Source organism: Thamnophis elegans, chromosome 6 (genome assembly GCF_009769535.1).
Source record: "Thamnophis elegans isolate rThaEle1 chromosome 6, rThaEle1.pri, whole genome shotgun sequence".
Taxonomy (NCBI): Eukaryota; Metazoa; Chordata; class Lepidosauria; order Squamata; family Colubridae; genus Thamnophis; species Thamnophis elegans.
In genome coordinates this window covers 81,680,566-81,701,620 of record NC_045546.1, presented here as the reverse complement: position 1 = coordinate 81,701,620, position 21,055 = coordinate 81,680,566, and the positions used below count along the sequence as shown (strand labels likewise).

The following is a 21,055-nucleotide window of genomic DNA, read 5'->3' as shown; positions in this document are numbered from 1 at the left end:
TAGAAAAAATAGATTTATTCAGCCAATGAGACCTTTTTATAAAAATGTGTTGTATTTGGGAATTTTAAAAGTGTAATATTTCTTTAATTTTTTAATCTTTTTCTAGGGCGAGTTGCTAAATCCTTGTCGCTGTGATGGCTCTGTAAGATATACACATCAACTCTGCCTACTGAAGTGGATCAGTGAAAGAGGCTCATGGACTTGTGAACTCTGCTGTTACAGATACCATGTTATAGCAATTAAAATGAAAAGGCCTTGCCAGGTAATATGAAATAATTTCCACTATCAACATGCCACATGAACATAACACATTTCTTTTAAGCTTTTCTTCGTATGCTAAAATTCAGAGAAAAAAATCCATCCTCTCAATCTGCAATTATCTTTTTAAAAATGCATAAGGGTATCAGCACAAAATTTCCTCCCAATGCAAATAACAAAAAGTTTTCCCCCATTAAGAAAAGAGAATTTATCTCCCTAATATGCTGGCTGCCTTGAAAAGTAGGTCAGCTGGACATATTCCCTTTTTGTTGTAGTAGCTGAGAAAATTCCTCAGAGATGTGAAGCAATTAAAGTACAAGCTTTATATTTATATTACCTTTCTTCTTTGCAAAAGTGGTAGACTTTTGTATGGTCTACCCTGGGTGTCTGATGGATCCAGAAGACTTGCTGAGGGTGCTTCCTGAGGATTTCCCTGTAATCTTGTGGGCAATCCTAGTTGCTTTATAGAATAAAGAAGTGACAAGAGTGCTGCCAATATGAAAAGTCCATTGATTTATTTCTGAGAAATGAAAAGAAATGAAAAAAAATCTGTAGAATAAAAATAATGAGAAATAAACAGTGAATATGACAGGAGCCTATTTTTGGGCCTACCCTGAGACAATGCAATAGTATGCTGTTAATTAATTGTGTCATAGAATGATATGCAGCTGTTTTGTTTTGAATAACTTCATTGATGTTGGGGATGAGTGGTTAGGACAGTGTTTCTCAACCTTGGCAACTTGAAGTCCTGTGGACTTCAACTCCCAGAATTCCCCAGCCAGCTATGCTGGCTGGGATAGGAACCTGGGATAGGCAGATGTTCTTGTTCAATGGTGTTATTGGCATCATTGCAGGATGTTAGCTGTCCCAAGTAAAAATGCTATTTGGAGTTGACTGATGATGATTAGGTCAATGTTGATGGTGTTCAAATGATGTTCCACCCAAGTCACCTATTAGTATTGGTTCTGCTCTAAAGTCTCTGCCAAAATCAAAACTAAATCATCTATTATAGTTCTTAACTTTTATGATTCATTCTTAATTTTTATACCTGTGATCTTTTCATATTGTATTACATCTCTATTTAGTATTTCAAGAACTAAAATAAATAAGAGAAGAGATAGTGGGCATCCTTCTCTAGTTCCTTTTTGTATTTCATATGGTTTAGTTAAAACTGTGTTCATGATTATGTGTGCTGTCTGTGAGGTGTCAATCAATAGAAAGAAGTTGTTTCTCGACCTAGAAAGATACTCATGATAGTCTATTATACATTAATACCTCAAGCCATGCCAGAAATGGTGTGGAAATCCTTACCTGGTGTCTTGAGATTGTATAGGCCTATAGGTCTATAGCAAGAACAAAATTAATCTGAATCTCAACAATACGGAAATAGCCAGGCTTCTGGTGATTGCTTTGGACAAATTTACTTGCCCTTTGAAGGAATAGTTCTGAATTTTGGATGTCTTTCTAGACTTATGTCTTCTACTGGAAATGGAAGCTATGAACAGAGAGGTATTTGCCCAATTGTGCTGCCAACAGTGACCCATGCCCTCATCACTATATGAATAGGCTTTGTAATGTACTCTGCATCCCATTGCCTCTTACAAGGTCCCAGAAGTATTAGTGGGCACAAATGTTAGTGTTGAGAGCCAATTCTCCAGTGAGTAAATCCAATTCAAAATGCTGTTTTTGGCTTATAAAGACTTATATATTTAAGTTCAAGGATTCTTTACAGACTCTCTGCCCAACCTGGGCACAAGCAAGAAGGAGATGCTTTAGGGCAGTGGTCTCCAACCTTGGCAACTTTAAGACTTGTGGACTTCAACTCAGCTTTGCTGGCTGAGTAACTCTGGGAGTTGAAGTCCACAGGTTCTTGAATTGAATTTGAATTTACTTTATTTGTATGCCGCCCTTTTCCCTGAAAGGGACTCAGGGCGGCTCACAATTCAAGGGAGGGGAAAACAAACAAAGTTACAAAATATAAAGACCATACACAGTTAAAAAACACAACAATCATACCATTCGAAGTGGGGCTGCAAGTCTTTAGCCCCAGGCCTGTCGGAACAGCCAGGTTTTAAGGGCTTTTCGGAAGGCCTGAGTTTGAGTTTGAGTTTTGAGTTTTATTGGGATTTATATGCCGCCCTTTTCCCTGAGGGGACTCAGGGCGGCTTACAACCACAAGGGAGGGGGGTGCAGTGTCAAAAACAGAACAGTATGTGAACAAAGAAAAAATAGTAAAAAACACAACTTTCATTCAGCAATCAAACACTCGGGCGGGTAAATTGGGAACCTATCCCCAGGCCTGCTGGGAGAGCCAGATCTTGAGGGCTGCGCGGAAGGTCTGGATAGTGGTGAGGGTCCGAATCTCCACGGGGAGTTCGTTCCACAGGGTCGGAGCAGCCACAGAGAAGGCCCTCCTCCGGGTAGTCGCCAGTCGACACTGGGCGGCTGATGGGATTCGGAGGAGGCCTAGTCTGTGGGATCTTATTGGTCTAGTGGAGGTAATTGGCAGTAGGCGGTCTCTCAAGTACCCAGATCCAATACCATGAAGGGCTTTGTAGGTGACAACTAGCACCTTGAAGCGAATCCGGAGATCAACAGGCAGCCAGTGCAGCTCGCGGAGGATAGGTGTTACGTGGGTGAATCGAGACGCACCCACGATCGCTCGCGCGGCTGCATTCTGGACAAGCTGAAGTCGCCGAATACTCTTCAAGGGCAGCCCCATGTAGAGCACATTGCAGTACTCCAGCCTAGAGGTCACAAAGTTGCCAAGGTTGGAGACCACTGCTTTAGGGTCATGTCCCCATTAGAACGCAAAGGGACGAAGAGCCTAAGGCAATCCTTCTGTATCATAGCTGCCTGGTTATACAACACCCTACATTAGAGATATACTAGAAGTCCATCTTATTTGAATCCCATAGAGCAATGAAAATAGCTTTATTCCAACAGGCATTTGGGGATTGATTTTTAATACTGTTATGACTACATGGTGTTTGAGCTTCTGTTTTTTTTAAAAATGTGGATATTGGATTTTATATCTTTTCCTTTTAATCTTATTATGAAGCTTTTAGAATCTTGAGAGCTGGGTGCTGCTTAAATTCATCTGAATAAGTTCCTGGAAATAAGATAGCATTGGAAGCAAAAATCTCCACCAATGGACTAATAGTCTGCCCTCTGTCTATTCCCTGTTAGGTAGCGAGGTGAAGACAGGTTTCCACACAGCTGGGCAGTAGGTGAAAAATCCTTGTTGGATTTGTTAGAATAAGCACCCAGACTCTATCTAGCTCATGATAAACTAATGAAAGATTATGGCAAGGATTAAAAACAAAAGCAGCTTAACATGTATTACTTATTCTAAAGTATGAAATTCACAGAACACAGAGGGCATGTACAGTTGAATCAAACAATAGCTACATGCAATATTCAGCAGGACAAGGGACTAATGAAATTATTCCAATATTTATTTGGCTACACAGGAAGAACAATTGTCTTTTCTTACTATCTATCAATCAATCAATCAATCAATCAGAGAGCTGAGGTTGGGCAGTGGTTAGGCCTGATCTGTAGGCCACTTCAGCTGACTGCAGTTCTGCAGTTCGGCGGTTCTAATCTCACCGGCTCAAGGTTGACTCAGCCTTCCATCCTTCCGAGGTGGGTAAAATGAGGACCCGGATTGTTGTTGGGGGCAATATGCTGACTCTGTAAACTGCTTAGAGAGGGCTGAAAGCCCTATGAAGCGGTTTATAAGTCTAACTGCTATTGCTATTGCTAATCAGGAAGAATCTTTCTCAACCTTCTAAAAGCTAGAAGATGGATTTTATCATTTTACTTAGTAAGCTTATAAATGTTTATAACGGAGTCTGGTTGCTTATCCGAACCCTCTTGGATTCCCTACAACTGTTTTCTACTACTTTCTACTACTTTTTTGCACCAACAACCATCACTACTCTGAATGGATTCTGAAGAGAAAAGAGCTGACAAAATAACAAGAAGGTCAGCCTTTTTTATCCCAGGTCAGATTTGCCTGGAACGTCTAAAGTGTTTATTCTGATGGATTGCTGAATTGATTAATAATTTCTCCATATTTGTTACATATAGATATCCGTTCTGACTCCCCTCGTCCCATACCAACACACTCTGAGCCAAAGATACTTTACAGAATTTATTAACAGACAGACAGGTCCTTGGCAGCAAACCGGCACAGATAAGCCTCAGCAGCAATCCAGCCTGCCAAGCTCACAATACTGTTCTCCAACATTAGTTAATGTGTTGACTTTTGCAAAAGAGGTGTGTGCACAAGCATTCCTTTTATAGTCTTGAGAGGAGCCTAATGACCACCAGCTGAGTGCAATTACCTCTCGTAACTGCGCAATTGTTCCTGACGCCTAGTAGCTCTTCGGTGCCGGGCATCCAGGAGCAACTCACTGCTGACGTCCGGCTCACTCTCCCTTGTCTCCTCCCCACTGGTCCAAGGCTCAGGCGCCTCCTGGTGGCCAACCAGCCTCTCTGTGCCCTGCTCGGAGTCGGAACCCTGTCCAGGGTCCTCCACATCCTCCAGAGCCGACTCATAGGGCCCCTCGCTGTCGGAGTCTGGTGGCAGCTCCAACGGCTCCTGCTGGGCCACAACACATATACATATTTCTAACAGCAATCTCCCTTCCCCAGTCCACCACTTTGTCTTTTTCTCTGGGAATTGTCTTCTGAACCTTGCAGTTCTTAGTTTCTGTGTGACTTCTCTTCTTATCCCTCTGTTACTTTTCTTTTTACCTCTCTAGCCATCTCCAACTCATCATTATGGCACACTAACAATCTGCAGTCCCTTCTCTAATCAATAGCCCTCCATCTCTGCTGGTTCTTAACTTGGATGGAATGTGTAGTTGAAGGAGGACTGAGGGGGAATGTTAGTAGTAGTACTGCATCTTCCCAGAGAGGAGGCAGAGAGGGAACAAAGACTAGAGACTGAATAACCCACAGATTGGGCCTCCTCCGAATACCATCTGCTGGCCAATGTTGACTGTCGACCACTCGGAGGAGGGCCTTCTCTGTGGCTGCTCCGGCCCTCTGGAACGATCTCCCTGTGGAGATTCGGACCCTCTCCACCCTTCAGGCTTTCCGCAAGGTACCAAGACCTGGCTGTTCCAGCAGGCCTGGGGCTGATGAGTTCCCAGCCCCACTTGAATTGTGTGACTGTTGTATTGTTTTTAAGATGTTTTTTGTATTTGTGTTTGTCTTTGTCTGTTTTGTATTTCCCCTTCCCCCATCTAGTTTGTTAACCGCCCTGAGTCCCTCGGGAATAGGGCAGCATACAAGTATAATAAACTATAAACTATAAATAAACCCTGAACTGCATGGGACGGGGGGAAGGAAATGGTTCAGGATAACTAATTACAACCACTTATTACTATTTCTTACTACTACTGCAATTCACTTAAAAAAAAACCTTAATGTTAAAGGAAAATTTCATTAAACTGTGTTATTAGTTTTTCTTCAAGTCTTAATTAAGCACTTCAAGTGCTTCAAGTATTAATTAAGCAAATACATTCATATGCTCCTCATTGTCAATTAATTGAAATAATTGTATCAGTCCTCTTTAGCTATCATAAGTATCCAAAAAGAGGTACAGACTTCTCTACCTCTTTTCTCCTGGTCAATGGTCATCTATATTTTTGCAACCCTAAGGTGCATTAGGATATCTACACTAGAAAAATAGAATAGAATAAAATTATACAATAAAATAAAATTATCTCTCACAAATTCTAGTTTTAAATTGTGTAGCACTGTTCTTTATACTGAACCTGAACATTTCATTACATCTATGAGAGTAACAGTTGCCCAGAATTCTACAAGTCTGACTACTCCTCATTACTTAGTTAAATCTGTAGGATTAATGGAGCTCAGCTGACTGAATAGGATAGGGGATAAGAATTTCTTATCCATAGGTTTTCTCATTTCTGTTCATGCTGCAAGCAAATTATTTTGGGCTTTGCTTCTCTTGCATACAAAATGAAGTTGGCATCTAATATTTGTTATATATATATATATAACAAATATTAGATGCCTACATATCATTTTGTATGTGTATGTATGTATGTATGTATGTATGTATGTATGTATGTATATATATATATATGTGTGTGTGTGTGTGTGTATGTATGTATGTGTGTGTATATATATGTATGTGTGTGTGTGTATGTATGTGTATATGTGTATATGTGTGTGTGTGTGTGTGTGTGTATGTATATATATATATATATATATATATATATATATATATATATATATATATATATATATATATATATATATAGTATTTGTGCTGATAAATAAATAAAGGGAGACTAGTATAGATCTATTTCAAGCTATTTAGCTCTCATCAGCTAGCCATACCCTTACTGGGATTTGAACCTGGGCTATATTACATATTAGGCAGACGTCTTAGCCATTAGGCCACAGGCTCTGATCCGTTATCAGCCAAGCCAGGGTGAAAGGTATCTATTAGATTTTACAACCCCCGGTATGCCCAAATATGGGAGGAAGATCACTACTTCCATTCTCTGTCCTTCAGCTCGTCACAAGAGACCATCCAGGCAGAAACCCAATATTTTTACTGTTGCCTTTTTGTTACATATGTTGTATTTGTGCTGATAAATAAATAAAGGGAGACTAGTATAGATCTATTTCAAGCTATTTAGCTCTCATCAGCTAGCCATACCCTTACTGGGATTTGATCCTGGGCTATATTACATATTAGGCAGACGTCTTAGCCATTAGGCCACAGGCTCTGATATATATATATATATATATATATATATAGATATAGATATAGATATAGATATAGATATAGATATAGATATAGATATAGATATAGATATAGATATAGATATAGATATAGATATAGATATAGATATAGATATAGATAGATAGATATATAGATAGATATAGATATAGATATAGATATAGATATAGATATAGATATAGAGATAGAGATAGAGATAGAGATAGAGATAGAGATAGAGATAGAGATAGAGATAGAGATAGATAGATAGATAGATAGATAGATAGATAGATAGATAGATGATAGATAGATAGATAGATAGATAGATAGATAGATGATAGATAGATAGATAGATGATAGATAGATAGATAGAGATAGAGATAGAGATAGAGATAGAGATAGAGATAGAGATAGAGATAGAGATAGAGATAGAGATAGAGATAGAGATAGAGATAGAGATAGAGATAGAGATAGAGATAGATAGAGATAGATAGAGATAGATAGAGATAGATAGATAGAGAGTGTATACACACACACACACACACACACACACACAGAACATCCAAAACCTCTTACCATTTCTTTTTTGACATTGTAATTCCCTAAAATGTGGTCTCCATATTTTGGGCATTAAATTTGTCCGGATGAATTTAGCTGAGATAAGAAGTTTTCTTGTCTAAGCTAAGCCTACCCACATATCTTATGCTGTGGTAATTTCTGCCATGTTTTCAGTATTATTACTGTTACAGTAATAGGGCAAATGTGAATTATTAATTTGTTTAGTAGCATTTTATTTTTGTTTTTCTGTTGACCCTTCAGAAAAGCTCACAACAATTAGAAAATGCAGTGGTACACATATATCACATATAAGTATACATACACCCCACCCCCCCAAACAGAGCATCAGCATTAAAATAGATATAAGATACTGTTCTCGGCTACTGAATAACTGCACTAATTTACAGCCTATAAATTTCATCTAGTTAATTGCTGATCAAATAAGGAAGACATCTTAAACGCAGAGTGAAGCATGGACTGTTCTTTATTTTTATATTTGTTATTTTTTTCAACCCAGTGGAATTTTGAATAGGAATTATGTAAAGAAGCTTGGGATCTCAGGGCTCTATTAACATGATAAGTCTCTGAAAACAAAACAGAATGGGACCAGATTTGGTCTGGGACAAATCAACAGTAGAAAGAACTAGTCTGAAAAGGGATTTTTTTCCTGGGCATTTTGCATTGAAAAATCCCTTCTTCACTCTAAGTCCCTCCTTCCTCTCTCCTGATCCTGTGGCCTAATGTGGAGCTGCTATTAAAGGATTGGAAAGAATCCCAAAAGCCACACTATGCATGGTCTCTCTTAATTTATCAGTGATCATAAATTCCTTTAATAATGCAATATTTAAAAGCAATCACTTAAAATATAAAACTACTGACAGCCCCAGAAAATTTACAACAGAAAGCAAAATAATGATAATAATCTAGGCCACAAACATTATTTAGAAGCCACATCTTAACTGCTCACGAAAACGCCAGCAGTGAGATAGTCATACAGGCTCCACACAGTAGATGTTCTACAATTTAGGAACCACTTGAAGTTCTTTATTAAAATCCCACTGTGAAATCTTTATTTCTTCATCAAATTGCAAATGCAAAGCTTCCACTTCCTACTGGGCTAATTTGATCTCAGAATGTTGTTAATTACTCCAGCTTTCCCATACCTGCTACTCTCAGATATTTTGGACTATTTGGTTAATCCCAAACTATAATGGTTGGGGATTATAATCACTGTAGCCCAAAACATCTAGTTCAGGAACCAGTTATTGATTCCATGTTGCTTTATTCATTACTATAAAACTTTCTATTTAAATAAACAGTGATTCTGCTCTTTAAAATTGGAGATAGGGTGTGTTCTAAGGGAGAAATTCTAGGATCAACATTATAGAACCAAAATAAAAAAAAATGAGTTAATTAGAATGCACTTGCATTGATAAATGAGTATGGCAAAAGTCAGTGCTGACTCTTAGTAATCACACAGGGAAGCCTTCTCCAGGCTGATCTGTCCCCATCCTGGCCCTTCAGATCTTTCAAAAGTATATCCATTGCTGCTGTAATTGAGTCCATCCACTTTGCTGCTAATCATTTTCTTTTTCTTTCTACCTTTCCCAGCATTTTAGACTTCCGAAGAGTTCTGGATTTTTGTATAATGGGTCCAAAATGTGATGAACTATCAGATTAGTATCCTCAATTTAGCACTGACAATTCATGGTGAAGGGGGCGGGGTTTCAGGAGGCAAAAAAATGCTGTATTCAGTGTATAAGACGCACCCAGATTCTCAGCCTCTGTTTTTGAGGCAAAAAGGTACGTCGTATACTCCGAAAAATATGGTAATCTACTGTATATGGTTGAATAAAAGAATAATTCTCACATAAGAGACATTTCTGCTCTGAGGAATGGGGAAAACTTTGGTTTGTCCCTTTATGGTAAGTTTATACATAAAAAGCAGAGGATTGGGCGAGCCAGTAGTAGCGGTGGCAGGAGGCTCCGCCCAGCCACCTGGACACTTCTGTGCATGTGCAGAAGCGGCGTGCCCACCAAAAGTAATAGTAAAAAAAAATGGCAACCCACCACTGATGCAAAGATAATACGTCACTGGAGAAAAATTGTTTACAATTGCCATGAGTAAAAATTATCCAGATTGTATTTGAATGGCACTTTATACAGTATTTAATCACAATGAATTTGTACATACAAGTATGAGTAAAGGACTAATGTGTAATTATAAACAATATATATTTATGTAGACTTCGCTCTCTGTGCCAAGGTTATGTTCTCTGAAAGCATATTCATATAAATCGAGAGACTAAAATGGGTATTGTAGGGTATTGTGATAAATGCGCTCATAAATGTTTAGAGCTTTATTCTTAATCACTGTATCATTCAAACACATTCTTTCTTTGTTTCCTGTTCTATGTACAGTGAAAGCATTTTTGTATGTATATTTACAATTGGATTTCTAACATGTACAATTATCCTGACAGACAAAGAGGAAATATGTATGGTTGCGTGATTCTTGCTTATTTTAATTATTTGTATTCTGTTTTATGTTCCCCCTTTTCCCTTTTTGAATTGTTCGCCGCCCTGAGTCCTTCCGAGAGAAGGGCGGCATACAAAAAATAAAATAAAATTTAATTCAATTCAATATGGCAAACTTTATTAGGATTCTTCATTGTGTTGCACACAGTAGACTCAATCCGGTTAAAAGTTTGTTCTAGGACCCAGTTTTGACAAGGACCATGTTTTTACCAAACATTGAAAAGCAGCGTCCAAATGGAGATTTGTAACATTTCTAAACTGCTAAAGTTATTCAATTTAAGATGACTTAATGAAATGAATGGAGTTTCTTTCTCCAGAATGAATATGAGGAAATGCTATGAACAAATACAATAGAACTTTGTGAATATTGTCAGGATGAGTGTAGACAGACCTAGAATTTTTTATTAATATTTTATTCATGTTGCTTTTTCTTCCTTATAGTGGCAGAGCATTACTGTAACTCTGGTTGAGAAGGTGCAGATGATTGCTGTAATTTTGGGGTCGTTATTCTTAGTGGCAAGTGTAACTTGGCTTCTGTGGTCAGCCTTCAGTCCCTATGCTGTATGGCAAAGAAAAGATCTCCTTTTTCAAATCTGCTATGCAATGTATGGTTTTATGGATCTAGTGTGCATAGGTAAGTTAAAAAAGTAATATTGTCATTCATTTTGCTAAATGTGGTATGATATAATTTGAGACTATGCTTTTGTATATCTGATCTACATACATGGTAGTTTCTAGAAAAAATAAAATGTATATGAATATTGTCACTTTTAGATATAACAAGAATTTTAAAGATGCAATAATTCAGATAAACAGTATTAAAAAGTTGCCTCATAATTACGCTTACCCACAATACCCATAGAAAGATCCACAATACTCTAAAGTTTAATGAAATTACAACAGCCTTCAAGAATATCAGGGGCAATCATTCAGACGATCATGGGTCACATACTTCTATAACTACCCAAAATTTAATTTCTGAAAGTTGGTAGCAAATTGTGAACATTTCAAAAGAGCCAGGTTTGGTTTAGTGGTTAGGGCTAAAAATCAGGAACTAGTAAATTCTAGTCCTCTCTTAGGGATGAAAATTAGCTGGATGACTTTGGCCTCTCATTCTCTCTTAGCCAAACTCACTTCACAGGAAAGTTGTGGGGTAAATAGGAACAAACAGGAATATTTGATATATTCACTGCCTTGATATATTTATAAAAATAATAAAGGTGAAATTTAAAAACTCTTAAAAATCACTAAAAACTAATTTTATCTACAGTGTGAATTCACAAAAATTACATATTAATATAGTTACAAATAGGAAAGGGCCCAAAACCATAAAAGAAGAAAAACTGGATCAAAATTTGACTTCACCTTTATAGTCATGCCACTATATCACTACCTTATTTATTCTTTTGACAAAGAACTCCATTATATTATTAATAGCAATAGCAGTTAGACTTATATACCGCTTCATAGGGCTTTCAGCCCTCTCTAAGCGGTTTACAGAGTCAGCATATCGCCCCCACAGTCTGGGTCCTCATTTCACCCACCTCGGAAGGATGGAAGGCTGAGTCAACCTTGAGCCGGTGAGATTTGAACCGCTGAACTGCAGGTAACAGTCAGCTGAAGTGGCCTGCAGTACTGCACCCTAACCACTGCGCCACCTCGGCTCTGTAAAAAAAAAAAAACCTATAATTCTTTTATACAAATACTATATTCTTAGTTGAATACATACATATATAGTATTTGCATAGAAATATTGGCACAAATCCCATCACATTTAACGATTTGTAGCTGTATTTATTTTCTTTGAGACATTCCATCTAGTGCTGAGATAGGGCACCCTTGCAAGGTACTCAGATGTCTTTGGACCAGTGAACAGCCTTCACATATTTCTGAATGATATTCATTAGTTCCATTCATTACAGATGGCTAATCTGGAGACTAATCTATCTACTGCACAGATAACTATTTCATTGGCTACTGGTTTTTGAGAACTGAACAATTTTCAATACAATTGATTTTTCAAGAAACACTTTTAAAAATTAGATTTTGACATACTATTTTAGGTGGTTCTACTTTTCTCCCTTGTGGTTAATCTTCTGAAGGGTATGCTTAGGAACAGCTAAAGGCCATGGAGTCCCACAGATTCATCTGGTGTATCATATTATTTAACAACTTTTAGAAGTAATTGGTGAAAACATAAATGGATATTTACTTTTTTCTAATAAGTGACTTTCGGCACTGCCTTTTCTGTTGGATATTAAACAGTTAGGAAGTCCTAAATAAATATGTAGAATCAATACTAAACAAAATAATTGAGTAGCTTATGAATAGAATAGTTATTATATTATTTTGTCTTCCATTTGCTTTGAATAAGATTGACCTTGACTAGAATTTTAAATGAGAAACAAAATGTTGCATACAGTAGATAGATCTTTGACCAGAGATCTTGATCAGGATTGCAACTTAGGACGTCCTGGTGGTGAACTGGAAATTTGGGTGCCCTGGTGGTGAACTGGAAATTTGTTTGTATGTTTGTTGCTGCCTTTCCAAGAAACATTAAATTGAGCTACAATCACACATGACTGAATCACATTCAAATTAGGTTATTAATGTTCTACATCATCATGCCTTTTGTCTATAAAAACTGGGCCTTTTCAAAATGTGGTTGTGAGCAAACTAACTAGGCCCAGCCAAAAAAAAAAAAGGATAATGTATATTGATTTCTGGTATTATTTCAGTCCCGGTTCTCATTTTGCATTTGAATAGAGGGCTAATATTGATGTGTCCCCATTTTTATGTACTACATGTATATCCCTCTCTCACCACCCTCCCTCTGCCCATGAGATGTTGTTATTTCCAACTTACAACATCCTTGGGTTTCTGTAAGAGGAATGATGCTGGTATTGAGAAGGAGAATGGAAGCATAATTCCTTTTCCTTGTAGTAATTTTGAGCGAGTATGTGGAAAGTATATCCCTCATCCCTACCCACGAGCAGTTCTCCTCAGGATAGCTGTTTTCTCTAGCATTAGCAGCAGGAAATGATGCATCTACTTTCACAGGGCAATTGATCAACATGATCAATGCCTGATGGGAAACAGAAAAGCAATTTTCTATTGCTAAGAGCAAAGGGAAAATAATAGTAAGTTCCCTACCAGTTGTTTGACTAGAGAGAAAAGCTGCTAGACATTCCCACAGTTTTTCAAGCTGCACCTTTTGCAGCTAAGGGCTCTTGTAGGATACAAGTTGTTTCCCCATCTGTACTTTATAGGTTTCTGTAGGGATGAATCCATACAATGAAGTGAAGTAATGCTTTGCTTTCGCACTATGTGAGATATTAGTAAGTGATTATATAAGTGTTTCTAGTAATGGAAATTCCTTTCCATAACATTTCTGGTACCATTACTTTTTACCTGAAAGTAATGAGAATATTTTAAATACTATTGTTCCTTTGTTTCCATTGATGCAGATATTCCTATTTATTTAGTTTTTTTTAAATGATGGTTGTTTCTTTATGTAGAATTTTAACTTGCTTGGAAGAAAATTTCTAATGAGATCACTCCCAAAGAGTTATGGTCTTGTTTGTAGCCTTAGGAGTCCCATATTTGGATTTTAAAAATCTAGATGACATTAGAGCAAAGAGATAAAAAAAATCCTATGTATGCAATGGTATAAATTTATTGTCTGGATTCTGAAGCCCAGATATGCCTTAAGCCAGGGGTTGGCAACCTTAACCACTCAAAGAGCCACAAAGGTCCTAACCAGAAGCCCCTCCTTCAATTCTGGAGCCAACTGGAAGTCTGGTTTCCCCACCATAGAGTCTCCTCCTAGCATGGCAGCCCTTTTCCTCTACCTGTCCTAACTGAAAGCCCTATCAATTGTGGAGCTGACTAGCGACAGGGAGCCACAGCAGAGGGATGAAAGAGCCACATGTGGCTCCAGAGCCGCAAGTTGTTGACCCCTGCCTTAAGCTTACTAAAATCATTTTTTTTTTACTGCCACCAGCTTTGCAACCTTGAAGTAATTTTCCAAAGCAAGGACAGAGTCACAGTGTCTAAGATATCACTACCTCCTTAAAGTTGGGAGCAGAAAAATGAAATATCAGATTTCTGGGAAAAGTACTTTGTCTACAGAGAAATAAGAGTTACTCTGAATGGGTTGTGCTTCTATAATTGCTTTATAATCTCAATTCAACTGAAGCAGTACTGACTGTCTTTGAACAGAGAGTGGGAGTTTCTGGGATAAAGGGCTCACAAGGTACTGACATAATATTTCTAAAAGTATAACTGAAACTGTTATTTCTTGAGATGCATTTCTACTTTGATCATCCAGATAATTTGATATTTGCCAGAACATTGGTACAATCATTGTCTAATGCTCTGTTTTATAAACAAAACAAGATTCCTTAAACTCTGGATCTTGACTAAGAATGTATTTACTATCTTTGCTGTAAATATTTACTGCTGCTTTTCCACCCCAGATTTTCTAGTTATGCTTCTTGCACTGTTATGGCACAGCAAATACAACTATTGACTTGGAAAGATAAAGAAAGATCACTAGATGGCAGTGAAGAAACACAGAAAATCTAACTCTTAGTTACCATCTTACGCTTATTTAATTTACCATTCTGAAATAGTAGCACTAAAAGAGGGCAGGGGGTATTTTTAGCCACTAAAGCACAGATGAAGGTGTTAAATAGCATGGATAAAGTTCTAAGGATCTCAGTGTCTCTGTGCCATAGTCACCAATGCTATGAAAAATTAATTAAATCAGCTTGGGGCTTAACTATTTCCATCACCTAAGCATCAAATATGCAAATTCTGAGTAAATCTATCTGGAAAATATGATAGGGATACTGTAATATTCCCAGCATACTTTCTATGCTGAGAGCAAGAGATTTCACAAAGAGAAACCAGTAGACTTTATTGTTACTGGATAACTTATTACACAAGAGAGATAGATGAGTCCAGCTTCCAAGTCTGTCACGCCTTATATAAAAATCTTTGCAAAGGTAATGCAAATATTTTGTAAGAATTCTTGAAAATGTGAAAAGCTGTATTATACATTTGCATTGTATACATTTTTTATACAAAAGTATACATTTGCATACTAGGTGTAGGACAGAGATCTACACCTAGTTTGCTAGAGAGCAAACACTGATGGGTAACTCATGACTACCATGGTATATTAGGAGCTGTGGTGGTGCAGTGGTTAGAATGCAAGTATTGCAGACTAACTGTGACCAAAGCCAGGAGTTTTGAATCCTTACAGGGTTCAAGGTTGATTCAGTCTACCATTCAGGTCATAAAATGAGAATCCAGATGGTTGGGTGCAATCTATTTGGCTGATTTGGATTCTGAGGGGTTCGTAGGCTGGTTGTAGGTCAATGTATCTATTGATGGAATGACTTGTGGAGTGCCAGGCTTCGGTGAACTCATGAGCGTGGCAGGTGGTAGCATGGTCAATGATTTTTGTGTTGCTCCAACCAAATTGGTGCTGTTGGGTGTCGGAGTGGGTAGAGAGTAAGGATTTGGGATCATGGTGTTTGACTGCCAGTGTTCGTGGATCCTGTTTTTTAATTGATGTGATGTGTGGCTGCTCGATGTCTTTCTCCGTAATAACTATGCAAATAATGTTATATTGTGACACCCAGCACTCAAACCACACAACACCACACAGCCACCATCACACAAAAGGGGTGTCGGACATGACAGCCAGAATCCTCCAATCCCTAGGAATAACATAGCCCACAAACCCACAGCCACACCCCAACAGGAATTATGCAGAACCAAAGACAAAATACAGAAGGATGAAAGAAACAATGTAATCTACAAAATCAACTGTAACCATTACAGACAATTCTACCGGGGGCATACATCACATCAGTCAAAAACTAGGATCCACGAACACTGGCTGCCAGTCAAATGCCGCAATCTCGAATCCTTCTTCTCTACCCACATGACACCAAACAGCACGCATTCAATTGGAGCAACACAAAAATCATTGGTCACGCTACCATCGACCACGCTCACGATTAGATTATTATCTAAAAACCTTATTATAATTTAATATAAATTAAAACTGAAAAGGAAAATCTATGAGGAATGGGTGGATAAGTTGGATATGTTTCATTTCACGAATAGAAGACTATGGGGAGCTCTGTTTTCATTATAAGGTACATTATGCATTATGCTGGCAATCCACAAGCAATTTCATCAACAGACATATTGACCTAACATCCAGCCGACGAACCCCTCAGAATCCAAATCAATCCCACAGCCAACCAGAAACAACACTGACCCTCAACCAACCCATGCACCCCCCCCACCAGCAGTTCACCTCCCAATGACTCTGACATGATGCAATTTCCTTATCACAAGCCCATCACGAGTCACTGATGACTCACACTCACAGGACCCACACCTGAAGGCCTTATAAACAGAAGAACATTGACACTGACATCCCCTAAACCCGGGATGGCCAACCTATGGCACGCCTGCCACAGGTGGCACGCGGAGCCATTTGTCAGGCACATGAGGCGTTGCCCTGCCAGTTGGCCAGTGTACATGCATCTGCTGGCCAGATGACTTCAGCCTTTTTTTGAGGCCATTTTTCACCCTCCCCAATCTCCAGAGGCTTTATAGAAGCTTGGGGAGGGTGAAAACAGTCTCCCCCACCCCCCGAAGGCCCTCCGGACGTTTCAGAAGCTTCCTTGAAGCCTCTGGAGTGCAAAAAACCAGCCCTACAGGCAAACCAGAAGTTCAGGTTCGAGAAGTGACTTCCGGTTTGCTCCTAGGGTCATTTTTTGCCCTCCAGAGCCTTCAGGGAAGCTTCTGAAGCCTCCTGAGGGCCTCTGGGGGGTAGGGAAGCTGTTTTCGCCCTCCCCAGGCTCCTATAAAGCTTCTGGAAACTGGGGAGGGTGAAAAAAGCATACCAAAAATGGGGGGGAGTGCTGGTCATGCACGCATGTGTGCTGGGGGTCGCACATTGCATTATGGGTGTGGCACGCCTGTGCACCCCCCTGCGCTCCCCCCGGTTTTGGCATGCGGGCCAAAAAAAGTTCGCCATCACTGCCCTAAACTCTGCTGAAGATGTTACCTAGCTTGGTAATGAAATGTTCGGAAACCAAAGCACAAGCTCATAGAATGAACCTTCACCCTCATCCTACCTCCAAGCTACAGATATTCAGTACTATTGAAAAAGCCCATATTTTGTCATAGAGTTTCGTTTCGTTAGTTTACTTTATTGTCATTGCCCATGGTACAATGAAATTAAATGCCGTCTTCAATGTATATATAAACTCAAGTTAAATAGTTCAACCTATGGAAGGCACCATCTTGCACTTGGAGAATTTCTATTCTTTTCGGGAATCTTCACTTGTGTTTCAAATAATATATATTTACAGTAACAAGAATTATTAACAAGTCAAATTGTGAGAATATGTTCAGCCAGGCCAGTTTCCATTTTACCTTCTACTCTATCCAAAATTGCTTATCGCTAAATCCAAATAAATAACCCATGGAATTATAAAATCAAATTAAATTACATCATGATCATCTGACTACTGGACATTTCTGATTCTACAAGAATTTGTACCTCCAGTGACCTCCAGTGTAGAAATTATCAAATGCACCACAATCTCTAATGTAGGTGAGTGAACTGCTGGCCTGGTTAGCATACATGTCTTCTTATGCTTCTGTCCTTAAGCACAGATAGTTAATTGTTTTGGACTTTATTTTCAAATATAAGTCAAAATACAGTTTTGTTCATAATTGAATGTGGCCACTTTCCTTCTAATCCTTGCCCACAGCTCATGAAGTAAGGACATAAAATGTGAATTGCAAAAACTCTGGATGACAGCTTGATAGCAAGAAAGAGAGGGTTTTTTTGGTGTATTTCCTTGCTACCAGCTAGTAGTTATTTAAATTTTGCATAGTTATGAAATTGTACAATTATTTCTGAAGTATCTTTATCCCTATGTGGTCTCACAGAATACAACCATAAACAAAAGTTCTTAATTTCCTGGAAATTTCAGGCACAACATATTCAAGATATTGTTTATAATACTCAAGTTGTCTTCTTTGTATAACTGTAGTTAGGTAAAATGTCAATGCCACTTTGGAGCAATATATGTAGTTACGTTAGTTTTCAGTAAGCCTGTTGTCATATAACAGCAATATTCTACACAGAAATTCTCCAGGTTTTCATTTGTGTTTTCCCCCCCAATAAAATTATTCTTTCCTCAGTTATTACAGTGGATTAGACACACTGGATAGAACAAGAATGGCCTAACAAGATTGCAATGTCTATACAGACCAGAAAAAAGAAAATGGAACTCCCCCCCCCCCCAATAGCTGGTTACAAGTCTGATTTTCCATGAATCATCTACTGTTTTCATGCTCAGACTAGAAACCTAAGCCCACACTTCATAACAGCTTTCAAGATAACTGTTCAAATTAATCTTATAGCATAGCAGCTACATTCATACGACTACACATCTGTTCTTGATATTCCTTCCCAGTCTGGTCGTGTCAGCTTCTTTCATCCTCTAACAATGCTGATTAAAGGACAAGAAGATTATGCAGTAGTACAGATTTTTAATTTTCATTTCTATTATTGATGTGTGTAGTATCTGGGAAGGGATTAGAAGGTTTCTCTTTTGGAGGGCTTTAGAAGTGCATTCTCTCAGCTTGACAAACCACTTTCCTCTAAACTAAAGTAACTTTCACACAACTGCAGAAGATCTATTTTGGGAAGGGAAAATAACTTCTGCTCTGAACAACTGTTCTGCACAACTAGGTGAGAATTAGGATTCTAGCAAGTATAAACTGAGGAAGTTAGTTCTATCTGTAAGGTCTTGGTGGAGTCACTTTCAACAACTTCAGACTCTCTTTATCTTAACTCAGATTCTGAAGGAAAGACAGAGGCACAAAATCTATAATGCCTGCATCTTTCATTTGAAGGAACAGAACAGAGAACAGAAAAATAGAAACACCATATTGTGGGGAGAAATGTCCTGAAAATCTTACTCTGACGTCGGCTGCTTTTTCAAGTAGTTCAGTGATTAAAATTCATTTCAAACAGAACCAGTTTTGTTTGGTTGGAGACTAGGAGCTTCTGGTCCTAGGTCCTTTTAAATATTGAAACACCAGACAGCTGTATTTTAACTCCCTTTTTTTTCCAAGATGACCCTTTCTTGGACAATGCAAGTAGTTCTGTATTTGCTGAACTTGTGATGTCTCTTGTTCCCAAACTGTCTGAACAGTTTTTATTTTTATTATGTGTACATAATGAAACTTCCTGACCTTTCTACTGCCTACTGTTTATTTGCTTCTTGTAGTTGTTTGATGATGATGTTTGCTCTGAATTTCTGGATAAATGGAGAGGGAGAGAGATAATTTTTCTCCTTTCCATCTCTCATCTCTCTTGTCCATCTCTATCTCTGTTTATCTCTCTCTGTTATCTCTCTGTCTTATCTCTCTCTTCTACCTATCATCTATCCTATCTATCTACCTACCTACCTACCTACCTACCTACCTACCTACCTACCTACCTACCTACCTACCTATCTATCTATCTATCTATCTATCTATCTATCTATCTATCTATCTATCTATCTATCATCTATCATCTATCCTATCTATCTATCTATCTATCTATCTATCTATCTATCTATCTATCTATCTATCTATCTATCTATCATCTATCTATCAATCATCTATCCTATCTATCTATCTATCTATCTATCTATCTATCTATCTATCATCTATCCTATCTATCTATCTATCTATCTATCTATCTATCTATCTATCTATCAATCATCTATCTATCTAAAATTAATAATAGACCCCAGTTTAGGCTAACTTCTAAATGTTTAAATAAAAGCATTATCTTTCTTCTGTTTATCAAAAATACATACTGTAAGCTATCAAAAAAAGATATACCTAGATATAAATGTTTATACAATGGATATGTGGGAATCAGTTATCCATAACTCAAGTCTTTGTGCTTTGATTCAAGCCAGCATTTCAATTTTGTATTTCTTAACAAAAAGTACACTTGATGTACAGAACTAAAGGCTTCAATAATTTGTTTCCTTTAATTTCAGGACTTATTGTACATGAAGGTGCATCAGTTTGCAGAGTATTTAAGCGTTGGAGGGCTGTCAATTTGCACTGGGATGTACAAAATTATGACAAAGCCACAGACATAGAAGAGAGCACTCGAGGAGAATCCTCCACAGCGAGGACTTTGTGGCTACCACTAAATGCATTGAGAAACAGAAATCTAGTTCATTCAACACAGTTAACTTCACCAAGATTTCAATGTGGCTATGTTTTATTACAACTCTTCAGTCGAATGAGACCTCCAGAGGATTCATCAGATGACAACAGTTCTGGGGAGGTTGTTATGAGAGTGACTTCAGTGTAAAAGTTACGATCATTATCCTTCACAAACAAGGACATTTTGCCCAGAACATGTGAAATATTCTGGAATGTAATGCAATGAATGGTGAAACCATAGCACATAAAAATATATAAACTTTTTTAGTTTATGCTTTTATATGATCAGTTGAATTGCAAATTACATTCTCCCAGGAAAGTATTTCTTTCTTTTGATACCATGGTTTATTACTTTTTATCTATTTGTACTTGGCATTTATAAAAATATAATTTAACAGTAGCTTTAATAATGTGAAGACAAATATTTTAAACTACAACTATTTTTGATAGATTTAAATGTATTTTTAAAAGTTCTTCGTCATCTATAAGTTTCCAGTTATAGTAAATTAAATTAATGACATGGCTTAAGGTAAGGAAACAATAGAAATTCATCTACATAATTTCAGTTTGGGAAATAAGTATATGTTTCATTCTGGTCTTTGGACAGACATAGTGTTATTTTGAGGTTGGACAGAGGTCATGCTGTAA

General features: G+C 37.8%; 1 protein-coding gene across 1 annotated transcript in view; it reads left to right on the top strand.

Annotated features, from left to right (window-relative positions):
• MARCHF11 (membrane associated ring-CH-type finger 11) overlaps positions 1-20,555 on the top strand; it is a 30,457-nt gene extending 9,902 nt beyond the window's left edge. The window contains exons 2-4 of the mRNA XM_032220461.1: positions 107-262; positions 10,568-10,760; positions 20,233-20,555. Coding sequence (XP_032076352.1) covers positions 107-262; positions 10,568-10,760; positions 20,233-20,555 — 672 coding nt within the window. The remainder of the gene's footprint in view (positions 1-106; positions 263-10,567; positions 10,761-20,232) is intronic.
• Positions 20,556-21,055: the final 500 nt, after the last annotated feature.